Source organism: Carcharhinus amblyrhynchos, chromosome 7 (assembly GCF_965287045.1).
Source record: "Carcharhinus amblyrhynchos chromosome 7, sCarAmb.v2.hapA, whole genome shotgun sequence".
Classification (NCBI taxonomy): domain Eukaryota; kingdom Metazoa; phylum Chordata; class Chondrichthyes; order Carcharhiniformes; family Carcharhinidae; genus Carcharhinus; species Carcharhinus amblyrhynchos.
This window is the reverse complement of record NC_137330.1, coordinates 56,287,662-56,302,757: the sequence shown is the minus strand read 5'-3', so window position 1 is coordinate 56,302,757 and position 15,096 is coordinate 56,287,662. Positions and strand designations below refer to the sequence as shown.

General features: G+C 42.7%; 1 protein-coding gene across 1 annotated transcript in view; it reads right to left on the bottom strand.

The window, feature by feature from the left end:
* Nucleotides 1–631: 631 nt before the first annotated feature.
* The window catches only part of fndc4b (fibronectin type III domain containing 4b), a 170,658-nt gene continuing 156,193 nt past the window's right edge, over nt 632–15,096 (bottom strand). The window contains exons 5-6 of the mRNA XM_080193281.1: nt 8,063–8,196; nt 632–1,066 (exon numbers count right to left, since the gene is read on the bottom strand). Of these exons, the coding sequence (XP_080049407.1) occupies nt 1,025–1,066; nt 8,063–8,196 (176 nt within the window). The 3' untranslated portion in view covers nt 632–1,024. The remainder of the gene's footprint in view (nt 1,067–8,062; nt 8,197–15,096) is intronic.

Sequence of the window (15,096 nt, the reverse complement as noted above, 5' to 3'; positions counted from 1 at the left end):
AACATTTGAATAGGTCAATGGCTCCCTTCTTTACTTGCAAGCATTATGCTCCCCAAAAATTCATAAGGTAATGATGTTTTTCTCATTCAACTCTGCTATTTCTAATTACAGTTGCATTATTACACACGGTGTTATTTTACAATGGATACTTTAACCTCAATTGCTAGCTATAAATGGGAGCACTAACTCCAAAAATGAAGAAAGGTCTCTTTCTCTATTAGTGTTAATCTCCCTGCCAGGAATATTATGAATCAATATAATGGTTTGAACATTAATGTAATTAAAAATGTTATTTTACTTCAATGGAATTAATCATAGTAAAACTGAAACTCCATAGTGTGCATGTGTGTGTGTGCTTGTTTTGATTTCTAAGCAATGGAAAAATAAATTAGTATGTTATGCCATGTCAGCAAAAATGGCATCTTCTTTGTGGTTTGACTTTTAGAATCTCAGCTAAAGAGTTTGTTTCAAATTGAACAGATGCAGCACATTCATTAGGGTATCACTGACACATTTACAAAATACCCTCTTGGTCAGCAACCAGGTGTTTCCTCACCTGCTCAATTCATTGGCCGCAGAGAAATTCCCTGACCGCGAATCCAGAACTGTACTATTTCACAACTGACCTCTTTCAGGGCGTTGAGTCCCTAAGTTGGTCCACTACACTCTAACAAAGAATCTGAGGATTGGTAGACCAGCAAACGAGAACTGGATTTTTATAGAATAGGATGCTCTGAAGCTTGCAGAGCTACTTGTAGATCTTAGCTATTGCTGCATGTCTCTGGATCCTGGACAACATCCACGCTGAACAACTTTGGTGGCCGTTTGTGCTGAAGGAGGAATCCTGCATGCATGGCTTCAGTCTCCATGCAGGTATCTCTGAGGGAAGAAAGCCTCGGCTATGACATGCTTTCAGGCATAAAGAACTGGTGTTAGTAATGCAAAATATGGATTCTTCAGGTTTAGACAACATTCCTTCAGTCTGCTGAATTCTTGCTCCATCTGCAGTGCCGCACTGCAGCAGTCAAACTTCAATGATGTTAATTGCTGGTGTGTTATTTTGGAACTAGAAACAATAAAAAAAATTAAAACATAATGGGATGTTAACAGTTCTTACAGCCAGCACATTATCCCCTTTGATTGAAATGTTTTATACAACTCATACAAGTTTTTAGGTCTTCTATACCATTTTTAGACATTTACAGAAGAAAATATTGGAATAAAACTCATTAGAAAGAAACAGATTAGTGATATGGTTTCATTTGTAAGTTTAGAATTAAAGACGTCAACCCCAGTTTACTTAGGCAAACCAGCAACAGAAAAGATTCCAGCATTGCCCCAGAGCAATTCTCTTCCTATCTCCACCCTTCATAATTCAATTATTCTTAAAAATATCCTATGCTTTCTTCCCTTAGATATTCCTTGATACCCACTGATGTTATTTTATAAGGTATCTCTCATAGTGCTTTATTGAAGACCTTTGGAAATCAAGGTACATTATTCCCCTTGGCCTGCGGTATTACTACGGCTCTTGACAGGACACTTGATCCAGCCAGGATCTTCAGGAAGCATTTCTCCTATCTCAAGCTCAGCAAAGAATAACATGTACTCATCCTCCATTTTACTTGTGATATGCTCACTAAATTTTGCTGCCTTTTGCAATCTCAGTGGAAATTGAGGATAACATTGCCAACAGCTGTAAAAGTGACCATGGCCATTATGTGTGTGGCTTCTTCCAGATTAGAGCAGGCAATAGCTTGTTGATCACTGTTGTATGAGGAAAGTGATGTTCTGTATGCGAAGAGTGTACATTGCATTTTCGCTTTCCAAAGAGAAGCAGATGGAGCAAGCTCACAGCTTTGGCAGGTTAGCAGGCTTCCCCGTGGGTCATTGACTGCACACATGCCACTTTGTGGCACTGCATATCAATTCAGAAATATACCCCATCCAGAAACTCCTGCAATGTCAAAATGGTGCGTGAGTACGCACAGCACATCATGCTTGTCAATGCCTGATATCCTGGCAGCTGTCATGATGCCCATAATCTCACTGTGCTAGCACCATTTTAGCCTTTACATGAACCCAAAGGTTGACTATTGGGCAACAAGGGCTATTTTCTATCTGCCCCAGTATTGAAGCCACACATACATGGACAGCATTCATATAACAGGAGCCATGTTGCCACATGGAATGTCATCCAGCAGACGCTGGAATTCTTCAACAGTGCGCCCACTGCTTGGGCACTCTGGAGGATGCCTGCCATACTTTTCAAAGCATATGCCATGATCCATGATGCTCTGCTGCATCCTGCACATGGCACCAGAAAGTGGGAGGAGAAAGATGGAGAAGATAGAAGCAGCCAACACAGCCCCTTTCTGGCTTGGCAGTCCATGTCTGGTGCATCAGGCTATCAGCACCAACAAATGGAATCCCAAATCCTCATTCACCAACAGTTCCACTACTTAACTTCCTTGTGTTTCTCTCCATTGTTGCCTCTGCATTACCACAGTAAAAAAAAAAGTCACTGCAAAACATCCATTGCAAATCTGCTTCTCAATTAAATCTGTCAACCATATTCTATACAAAAGTCAACTAATCAGCCTTATGCATTTCTGTAGTGTGTGCTGTCTGTATTCCTTTGCTGGTCTGAGTGCTCCTACATAATGCTAGCCCACTTGCTGCAGCATGGTTGGAGGAAGGATGCTGTGTATAACTTTTAAGGATGATCTCCAGAAGGCTTACCTTTAGGCAAGGACTGGCGAAGGTATCTGGGTTGGCTGGCTGACAGCAAATATTTGCTCCACAGAACCACAGCCACTCCCTAAGGGAAGCATCTCAACAATTCAACAATCTTCAGAACTTGTTAAAGGACAGGTTGCTGGCCTGCAGTAGTCTGCAAAGCCTCTTTCAACAGTGATAGCTGTTGGCATAATGGCAATAGTCTGACCATTTGTATCAGCAAGCTGAACTTGCGTGACTACACCCTGAGCTTCCACTGCAGCACCCAGATGCTGCTTGGCTTCTGTATATATTACAATGGAAGCAGAATTATCAGACACCAGATGCTCCATCGTGGTTGAATCCACAAATGTGATAACAGAGTTGGCCACCACTTCCACATTGCAAATGATGGGTTCCCAGCTCCGGGCTGTATCTGTCAATACAGAAAATATTTGTGTGTGCATACGTCAGCCTTTTTCTGTACATTTCCCCATTGAGGTTCTTGTCTAATCCTCTGCAGCAGAGCTCCTGTGTAACCTTGTCCTCTGCAAGCTGTCACCTGTTCTGTCGATTCCCCCTGCCCTAGCTGCAACCCAGTTGTGTCCAGTGCCTCAGCACATACAGATGCTGCCTCGAGTTATCCCCTAGTAAACGTTCTGGGACAATAGGAGATTACAGGGACTGGGAACGTCTGAAATGTGGAGTTTTTTCAAGGAGCAGCTACTGCGAGTCCGTGATAGGTATGTCCCTGTCAGGCAAGGAGGAATTGGTAGGGCTAGGGAACCGTGGTGCACCAAAAAAGTTTTTTCGTTGGTTAAGAGGAAAAAGGAGGCTTATGTTCGGATGAGACGTGAGGGCTCGGGTAGTGCACTAGAAAACTTTAGATTGGCTAGGAGGGAGTTGAAGAGTGAGCTAAGAAGGGCTAAAAGAGGACATGAGAAGACTTTGGCTGATAGGATTAAGGAGAATCCTAAGGCGTTCTATAGGTATGTTAAGAACAGAAGGTTGGTTAGGGCAAGAATAGGGCCAGTTATAGACAGCAGAGGGAAGTTATGTGTGGAACCGGAGGAGATTGGAGAGGCATTGAACCAATATTTCTCTTCGGTATTCACACAAGGGGACATGGATATAGCTGAGGAGGACACTGGATTGCAGGGGAGTAGAATTGACAGTGTTGCAGTTGATAAGGAGGATGTGTTAGATATTCTGGAGGGTCTGAAAATAGATAAGTCCCCTGGTCCGGATGGGATTTACCCCAGGATTCTCTGGGAGGCAAGAGAAGTGATTGCAGAGCCTCTGGCTCTGATCTTCAGGTCGTCGTTGGCCTCTGGTATAGTACCGGAAGATTGGAGGTTAGCGAATGTTGTCCCATTGTTTAAGAAGGGGAACAGAGACTTCCCCGGGAATTATAGACCGGTGAGTCTCACTTCTGTTGTGGGCAAGGTTTTAGAAAAAATTATTCGGGATAGGATTTATAGTTATTTGGAGAGTAAAGAATTGATTGGAGATAGTCAGCATGGTTTTGTGGCAGGTAGGTCGTGCCTTACTAACCTTATTGAGTTTTTTGAGAAAGTGACCAAAGAGGTGGATGGGGGTAAGGCAGTGGACGTGGTGTATATGGATTTTAGTAAGGCGTTTGATAAGGTTCACCATGGTAGGCTTCTGCAGAAAATGCAGATGTATGGGATTGGGGGTGATCTAGGGAATTGGATCAGGAATTGGCTAGCGGATAGGAGACAGAGGGTGGTGGTTGATGGTAAATATTCATCATGGAGTTCGGTTTCGAGTGGTGTGCCTCAGGGATCTGTTTTGGGGCCACTGCTGTTTGTAATTTTTATTAATGATCTGGATGAGGGTATAGTTGGGTGGATTAGTAAGTTTGCTGATGACACCAAAGTCGGAGGTGTGGTAGATAGTGATGAAGGGTGTCATAGTTTGCAGGAAGACTTAGACAGGTTGCAGAGCTGGGCCGAGAGGTGGCGGATGGAGTTTAATGCGGAGAAGTGTGAGGTAATTCACTTTGGTAGGAATAACAGATGTGTCGAGTATAGGGCTAACGGGAGGACTTTGAATAGTGTGGATGAGCAGAGGGATCTAGGTGTATGTGTACATAGATCCCTGAAAGTTGGGAGTCAAGTAGATAAGGTTGTTAAGAAGGCATACGGTGTCTTGGCGTTTATTGGTAGGGGGATTGAATTTAGGAGTCGCAGTGTCATGTTGCAACTGTACACAACTCTGGTGCGGCCGCACTTGGAGTACTGTGTGCAGTTCTGGTCCCCACATTACAGGAAGGATGTGGAGGCTTTGGAGAGGGTGCAGAGGAGGTTTACCAGGATGTTGCCTGGCATGGAGGGGAGGTCCTATGAGGAGAGGCTGAGGGATTTGGGGTTGTTTTCGCTGGAAAGAAGGTGGCTAAGAGGGGATCTTATTGAAACATATAAGATGATTAGAGGTTTAGATAGGGTGGATAGTAATAGCCTTTTTCCTCTGATGGAGAAATCTAGCACGAGGGTGCATGGCTTTAAATTAAGGGGTGGTAGTTATAGGACGGATGTCAGGGGTAGGTTCTTTACCCAGAGGGTGGTGAGGGATTGGAATGCCCTGCCTGCTGCAGTTGTAAATGCGCCTAGTTTGGGGGCGTTTAAGAGATCCGTGGATAGGTTTATGGACGAGAAGGGATTGGTTTAGGTTAGTGGGTCATTGTTTTGTAACTGGTCGGCGCAACATCGTGGGCCGAAGGGCCTGTTCTGCGCTGTTATGTTCTATGTTCTAATATGTGAGCTGGTAGTGAGAGTATGAGAGTGAGTGATGGTGATTCTTCATTATCTGTTGCTTCTTCCTCACTTTTCTTCTGTACCACTGCCTGGCCAAGTTGCAACTTTTGGGTATCTGGAAGATTTTGGCACAAAGTTAAAGTTGTAGTGAGGAAAAGGCTGCATGCTTAGACTATCCACAGCTTGAACATTAGTCGAGGCTGTGGGATGAAACTATAGTGGGATATGGGAAGGAAAGTCAGGTGGGAACATACCATCATCTTTGATGTTTTCAACTCATCAGCTGGCTACAGCCTTAATCTTGTCCAGTGGAAAGATGGCAAACACCAACTTCATGGGGGTGAGGACATGCAGCATGCCTGTTCCTGCCTGTTATGTGCTGCTAACATGAATGAATGCCACCTTGTCCTGCAAGAAGTGCATCAGTGATTATTGTGCAATCTGTTTCAGTGAAGTGCCTGCCATGGTTGAATAATTGGCTATTTATGTAAGCTGGAAGATGTGAATGTGAGGCTTACAAAATTGTGAAGTATGTCGGGGGGGGGGGGGGATGCGAAATGATGCTAGGAATGTACAGTCTGAGGCTGGTGATGGTGTTTGGGACAGTATATTCTTTACAGGAACTGTTGGTAGATGAGTGAAGAGGTGGTGAGTTGAGCAGTATATGGGATTAGTTGTTTAATTGTAAGGATATGAATATATAATCTCAGAGCTGGAGTAAGCCATTGGGCTCTTTGAGCCTGCTCCACCATTAAAATATGATCATGGCTGATATGAATGTACCCTCAACCCTACGTTCTTGCCTACCCCTGATAATCTTTCACCCCTTGTTAATCAAGAATCTATCTCTGCCTTAAAAACATGCAAAAACTCAGCTTCCCCTGCCTTTTGCAGAAGATTTTCAAGATTTATGACACACAAAGAAAAAATGTCTCTTGATCTTTGTCTTAAAGGAATGAGCCCTCATTTGAGCATGCATTTGAACAAGCATTCACTGACCTTGAGCATGTGTGAGGCAACTCAACATCTTGCAGTACTGTATCCAGGTCCTTGAAGGTATGGTTCTGGCATTGAATAAGGCAGCTATTGTCTCCCATTACCATTGCAATGTCAGTCTGGAGGGTCTCCTAATCACCTGTAGATAGAGGATGCTAGCTTCCTCTTCACCTTTCTGCAGTAAGGTCTCCTTAGAACCCACTCTTATTTTGTGCATTCTTGTTTCTTTCCCAGGTCATATGTACAATTAGCATGACTTCCAACATCTGCTCCAATCACAATATATCTCCCATTTAAAAGGTGTCAGGTGGTTTATGTAGTGTTTGAGCTTGTGCCAGCCTCTCTTGATTTTACACCTATGCTCAGGTATTCAGCCACTCAACTGTGTGCTGAATACTGGCTTCAAAGTAGTCTGAAACTTGTTTGTTGACTGCACCAGAAACAATAAGCATGGGTTAATCACGCATCTGATCCCCACGCCTGTTTCTGGGCCACATCCAATTTTCCGGTCGATGTTTCTACTTGCAGATGAGGTCTCAGCAACAAGATAGTCACTAATAAATCCAATCAGGAAATCAAGAGAAATGTCTTTAGTCAGAGAGTGGTGAGAATGGGGAACTAGATGCCACATGGAATGGTTGCATTATAGCTAGATGCATTTAAATGGAAATGAAGTGCACGAGGAAGAAAGGAATAGAAGATAAGGTTCAGTGACTTAAACAGAACGGAATAAAGCTTGGGTGGAATCCTGTGCCATCTCCATGACAAGTTTGGTGGCCTGTTTCATTGTTAATTTTCTGGACAATAATACAATAAATGTATTATTTAGATTATATACATGCCTTTTATTTGATTATTTTCATTCCCATTATAGAATCTTCCCAATCTTTATGTCCATGGAAATGAAAACCAGATATTTTTTTCAGAGACACTGATCCACAAAGCTGTTTTTACTTCTGGAAAATAAATTGAAAACTTGACCCATTTTTATACTGCTTTCCAATCTGTTTAATGCCAGATTTCAATGTTGTCTGGAATCTTGGGGTGGCACGATGGCATCATGGTTAGCACTGCTGCCTCCCAGTGCCAGGGACCCAGGTTCAATTCCGTGCTTGGGTCACTGTTGGTGTGAAATTTGCATGTTCTCCCTCTGTCTGTGTGGGTTTCATCCGAATGCTCCAGTTTCCTCCCACAGTCCAAAGATGTGCATATTAGGTTGATTGGCCATGCTAAATTGACCCTAGTGTCTGGGGGATTAGCAGGGTAAATATGTGGGGTTACAGGAATAGGACTTGGGTAGGATTGTGGTCAGTGCAGACTCGATGGGCTGAATGGCCTTTTTCTGCACTGTCAGGATTCTATCACCTATGATTCAATCAGGAGATGCCTTCCTGGTATTGTTGTGTGCAGCTCCTTTGGTGATATCATTAATACTTCATTTTTAAAATCCAGCAAAGCAAAATGAAAATATTAAAGCTAATTATTAATGACCCCAAATTTTGCTATTTAAGAATGAATAAATACATCAGTGAAAATATATGGTATCCCATGGAACCTGTAGTACTACTCACCTTACTACGCAATAATCCACCAGTCGGATGCTCTGGTGTGCTGTGCTCCGACGAAGGCTTGGCTTTTTCCTTGTTATTATTAGAGTCGTTGTCTTTAATGATGTCGTACTGTCTGCAGAAGAGAGCTATAACAGCTGCAATACACCAAAAGAGAATATTTCAGTGATATGATGAAAATACATTTCAAATGTGCATGGCCAGAGCCCAAAGGTTGCCCAGAATCTCCTGCGCTGGGGTCAAAGTTCAGTGGTGTGTACAGAAATAGGAGTGATTTCTGCTGTGGGGTGGCCCTACATGGTCTTGCACTATTTTGCTTATTATCTATGCACCCGTGAGAAACTTGCTAATTTTCAGGGTAGAGGCATGCAGCAAGTCACCATCCCTGTCATTAGCTCAGACGAACCATGAGCAGGAATAGGCAATTCAGCCCCTCAAGCCAGCCCCACCATTCAATATGATCATGGCTGATCTTATCTTGGCCTCAACCACACTTTCCTGCCCATTCTTCATAACACTTCAACCCATTACTAATTAAAAATCTGTCTACCTCCTTCTTAAATTTACTCAATGTCCCAGCATCCAACACACTCTGAAGTAAATAGTCTGGGAGAGGAGGCAATACATAAAGGGCACCCGGACAGCCTGCATTATTTGTTCCACCTTTGCCCGGCCCTTGCTCCACACTTCCCCACTAATCTTTCCCCCCTTTTCTGGTCACCTTCCACATGACTGGCACTCCCACCACCCGGTGTCAATCTTATGCTGACGTTTATGGACACTCTCTGCAGAAGACAATGCAGCAGCGACTCACTGTTAGTCATGGAAGACGTCTGCTTCATAAGATGCATGACATTTTTGTGCAGTCGTTATAGCAAATGTTCTAATTTTGGTGACGTGGCCTTTTAATGAGCATACATGACTCATTAATAGTGCAAAAGGGCTTCCCAACACTTTTAATCCTCCTTTAAAATTCTAGAACATGTTTGCTAAAGTTGATCTTGAATTTTGTCCTCACATTGAATTAAGTCCCTTGCCCACCAAGCTGCCTGCTGCTGGCAGGACTGGAAGATTCTGCCCATTGGCTCTGGCAAAAAATACATCTTACTGGAGTGGACAAATTGCACAGACTCTGCCAACTATCACCAGCTGTGTCCATTTGGGAGATTGCCTTCCTGGGTGGAATTAACAGCTTTCTGCATTGTCCCTGTAGATCTGTGTCCAGAAAATACATGTGCATTCTGTAGGCATGTAACCAATGCTTCGCAACCTCATATGTTGGCTCCCACACCAATTAAAAAAGAAATGGCATTTAACATTGATGATGTTTAGTAATTCACTTTAGTTCCTCTATACATGGTAATTGTTAAAGATAAAATTGTAGGGTATGGCTGAAGGTGCAGAAAGCAGGTGGTAGCAAAAAAAAAGTGTTAAATAGCTAGTGTGCTATTTTGTGTCTCTCATTTTATCATCCGCTTCTCTCTGTGGCCAGAATTATCCAGTCGCGTACACTCCGCTACCGCTGTCAGCGAGAATGGAGAATTTGCCACTCAGTCAAACCTCTATTCACAGCAGTGGGACTGGAGAATCCCAGCTATGGGACAGCCTGGAAAATCTGGTCTTGCATATTTCCTTCTCTCTTCCCTGCCTATCTTCCACTTCTCACTCATTTTCTCTCCTCTTTTTGGCATGAGATGGTGGACAACATAAGTAGAGTGGAGTGCTGGTGAGAAGAGCCACCAACAGCTACAGGCTGCCTTTTCAAATACACGCTATAGGAAAAAAAATGTGGCCCTTGATGATTGTTTCCCATTGCATCTGCATTTTGCTGCCTCTCACTCCTTTTACTTGGTGTCTCTCATCATCTTCCCATTAAGACCTCCTCTTCCTACCATCATTTCAGCTCCATTTGTACCTCTACCTCTTCTCCTTTCAATTACCCACTCATCCTCTCGCTTGCTCTGCTGTCACTCGCATTATCCCTTGTACTCCATACACTGCTGCCAGAGGGGCTTTTCTTTATGTGTAAGAGTATCCATTTAATTGATCCCTCTGGGAAGTGAAGTTTACAACCAATGCATCTTGATAGCACTGAGAGAGGTTCCTGAGTTCAGACAAAACTGCATTGGGTATTGCAATGTTTGGCAACACTTCATAAAATCACAGGTCTTTGGGATCAAGACCCTTCTCTCTTTTTTGCTCGAAGAGCTGAATGGCCTACTCAGCTTCCACAGTAAGAAATCTGACAACACCAGGTTAAGTCCAACTGATTTACTTGATAGCAAATTCACAAGCTTTCAGGGTTTCTCCTTTCGTCAGGTGAATTCACCTTTCCATTCACCTGACGAAGGGAGAAACCCCGAAAGCTTATGTGTTTACTATCAAATAAATCAGTTGGACTTAACCTGGTGTTGTCAGATTTCTTACTGTGTTTACCCCAGTCCAACGCCGGCATCTCCACATCATGACTACTCAGCTTCCATCAGGGTGAGGTGAACAGTAAGCCAGGAACATTTTCCCCATTCCATGAACCTAATGACACCAAAGCTTTCTGTGAACATAACAGAATGGGACTAAGAGGTGTGGAGCACAATTTTTTTTCTGGAACTACCAAATTCTCATTAAAAACAAATATTCTGCTCCATAGTTTAATTGCGCTTTCTTCCACTGAACTTGCTGAGTAATATCTACTTTCTGGATATCTTTGCGCAAGTAACAACAGCACTTCTTCATTTCACCATAAAGGCTCTCTTGCAATTTTGCTGATAGTTCAATCATGATCTGCCTCATCTTGGATCCACTAGACAAACCCAACCTTGGTGAATTCAAATTGTTTCACTCTTCATCTTAAAATAAAATACTTAACTGTCTCGAAGAGGACTTTAAGGAGGAAAGCATCCTCTGTCACACCCAAGAGATATAATGTGACATATCTTAACAGTGCTTCAGGCACAGTACCTCTTCAATAAATCATAGAGGATTCTGTCACTAGAATTAGTGTGAGGCTTCTTCTAAGTGGAATCAAATCAGACCCAATCAATGACAACTCTTACGGTGCTGGTTATAAGAACATAAGAACATAATAAGAACATAAGAAATAGGAGCAGGAGTAGGCCATCTAGCCCTTCGAGCCTGCCCCGCCATTCAAAAAGATCATGGCTGATCTGTCGTGGCTCAGTTCCACATTCCCGCCCTCTCCCCATAACCCTTAATCCCCTCTCTTATCAAAAACCCATCAACCCGCTTCTTAAAAATATTTAGCGAGGTAGCCTCCACCACTTCAACGGGCAGAGAATTCCAGAGATTCACCACCCTTTGAGTGAAGAAGTTCCTCCTCAACTCCGTTCTAAACCGTCCCCCCCCCTTTATCCTGAGGCTGTGCCCCCTAGTCCTATTATCCTTTCTGAGCGGGAAGAGTCTCTCCACCTCTATCCTATCCATCCCATTCATCATCTTATACGTCTCAATGAGATCTCCACCTCTATCCTATCCATCCCATTCATCATCTTATACGTCTCAATGAGATCTCCAGGCCATAGTTCAGACAGAGGGAATTGGTTAATAGCCTGCCACATTAGAATCTTGGGCATTAAACCCTTTACATCCTTCAATGAACAGTCTTGACCGTATAGTCTGCTCACATTTCCTGTCATTGTGGACCCAAGATTCATCTCCCCGTGGTCAGACTTCCACCACCATAAAAATGCACCTCTGTCTCTGACCCACCTCCTTGCCCGAGTCCCATGAATTTAATGCTCTACCGATTCTCCAAACTCTACTAGGGAATCTTCCTGGAGTGGGAGTGGAGTTTGACTACACATTTTAGAGCTGGGTGTTGGTTCCCCTTTGCAGGAGGAATAAATCTAGTTGGATAACTGGTGGAGTGTGTCTGGATCAGATTCCTAACCTGGTCTACCCCCAATTCCACCAAAACAGCAAAGGTGGGGAATCCTGGGTTTAACTTACTGTAAAATATCATAAATTATGTTCAAACTTTCAGCTTGGCTAAGTTGCTAGTGCCTGCGCCTCTGAATAAGATTATACAATGATCATGAAAGCATTGTCGGTTGTCATTAGAAAACCAAAGGTTCACTTTTATCCTTTAGGGAAGGAATTCTGCTGTCCTTACCTGGTTTGGCCTACTTGTGACGCCAGATCCATAGCAATGTGGATGACTCTTGAATGCCCTGTTAATGGCCCAGCAAGCCATTCAGTGGAAGGACAATTAGGGATGAACAATAAATGTTGGCCCAGCCAGTGATGTCCACATTTAGTAAACAAATTTTTAAAATGTTCATTGGCTATTTGAGTAGAGAAGACAAGATTTAATGAATTAGCAATCCTGCCACTTCAGAAATGTGTGTCAGGAGGCTAAGTGTAGAGATTGATGTGCATTCTGGCAATGTTCCATCCACTGATGCAATGCATACCAACCTCCTTTCCTGTGTTCTGGACATGTGCTGCTTCAGTCCTATGCCCAGAGCTGTGAGTGCGAGTTCATCAAATCCACCAATTAATTTGGGTTGGCAATCCAGTGCAATATTGAGGGAATTCTGAGGTCCTGTGTGCCTGTTGGGTGGTTTAGATACATGCTAAGATACCCATGATACCTTTCAAAGAAGAGCAAAAGGTTCTCTTAAAAGCAAAAAAAGAGGAATCTGAAATATGAATGTAAGAGATTGATAGAAAGTAAAGACCTGTTCACCCATCAACTGTGCCCAATGTTATGATGGCCATACCATCAACCATTTTAATACTGATTGTGATATCTTGCCATGTGTAAATTGGCTATGGCAATTACCCAGAGAACAAGTCACCAGCTGGTGCCAAAGCTTTCAACACCTTTGCCCCAACTTCTGGATTGGCCCTTTAAAAGCTTTTTGCCTGATTACATCCTCCCCTTGTCTAAAAAGTCTCCTCAAAGGCTACATTCCTGTTAGTGTGCTTGGTCAATTTTCCTAAATTACTTGTTTTATTTGCTTATTTTTCTATGTGAAGCAGTTTGGGATATTTTATTACATTATTAAAGTTGCTAGACAAGTGCATACGTTGTTGATTTTAATGGGCTCTGCACTGTGGCTGGTGTGTGCAGCAACATTTAAAGAAATACATTTTTGACATTAGCTCTGTAGCATGCAGCATCGACAGAAAAGGAGAGTGGAAGCTTTCGATACAGGGATAAGTGACCAGCAATGCTTTTCAAAAATCTATGGTAAATATATAGTTAGATTTGAGGTTGGAGGGATTGAGGAATTTCTGGGTTTATTAGGTGCATTCTATTACTTCTACTACCTTTCACAATTGAATCAGAATTAAGAACTTAAAAATGACTTGTTGCTATGGAGACAATAAATCCATATGACACTCATGATGTCAGTTCATATACTTGTATTATAAAGCTTGAGCTGCAGGCTTATTCATTTGAAAGCTGGCTCCTGGTCTGCACTGCATACAATATTCCGATTATTAACTCAATCTGTGCCTGAATTTCAGATATGTGCTAATGAGGATCCCAGCTGGAAATGCAAAGTCACAAAATTGCTCCTAATGTGGCTGGTTTACTTCCCAAAGGAGTAGATAGCTTCACATTATGACTGTTGACAAAATGGCAGTTTTCTCTCTAATATATTTGTTTTTTTTTTCTGTTTTGTTTGCATGCCTCTGGTTGCTATTATCCAAGGGTGCACTTATCTTGCAGCTGCCAGCCCCAAATGGGCATATGTTGTATATCATTCTCTACTCATTGAGGAGAGTTATATAGCTATCAGTACTTTGTGACATAGCTCAGTGTAATGTATGATCTTAGACATTTTTGAAATTTTAGTTGCTGTATTAAACCTAACACCAACCACTCACTGTAACCAATCTCCAGCTGCTCGACCACAACCTTCTCCTCTATAGCCTACCCTTCATTTTCCAGCATCTCACATTTGATCCACGCTTATTTACCAAAAGATAGCCAGAGCATTTCTATCCCCAGTCTGCACCTTCAGAGTCTCCAAGGGATCTATCTTTGACCCATCTATTCTACCCGAATTCCATTGACATGAATCCCTCAAGGACATTATCTGCAAATCAGTTTGCACTGAATTAAATTTCTTGGGTGGAATGCTGACTGGGAAAAGTTGGCAGATGCCGGCTTTAGACTGGGGTAAGCAGTCTAAGAAGTCTCTCAACACCAGGTTAAAGTCCAACAGGTTTATTTGGCAGCACAAGCTTTTGGAGTATCACTCCTTCTTCAGGTGACTCTCCTGAAGAAGGAGTGACACTCCGAAAGCTTGTGCAGCCAAATAAACCTGTTGGACTTTAGCTGGTGCTGTGAGATTCCTTACTGGGAAAAGTTGGATGGCAGAGTTCACCAGAAGTGAACATAATCAGGTGTCCAGGGAAAGCAGACCATCTGCTCACTGGAATAAACAAATAGGCTGCTCGCTGGACACATAGGGAGGCACATACCCAGTGAGAATAGAAAGATCACAAATAAGTTGAGCCTAAAAGGAAAGCAGCAACCTTAAGTGGGAAACAGTAAAATCTCCCTGGGAATGCCAGAAATAATTTATATTTTGCAGGAAGAATGGCAGAATTTTTTTTATCTGTATTCTTCTGGATCAAGAATGGTAAATTTTTACATTAATACTGTGTGACAGAACCTGTGGGTTTTATGTCAATGGACTTATTTTTATTAAAAAGCTCTACAAACTGGATTGTACCTAAATCCAAAGTGATTCCAGTGCAGTGTATGCACCTAATAAGACTATTAGCAAAACCCCCCATAGCCAATTGATTATCCTCCTCATTAGGATAATGCTAGAGAGTTATGGGCGGAGAGAGAGAATAAATTTAGCCACCTTGGATGCAGCACAAGGAGCTCAGAAGAATCAGGTTTGGATATGGGGGTTTGGAGTTCATAGTTCCCACGTTCTTTTCATGTCTGCGTGGGTTTCCTCCGGGTGCTCTGGTTCCCTCCCACAATCCAAACATGTGCACATTAGCTGGATTGGCCAAGATAAATTGGCCCTTAATATCAGGGGAACTAG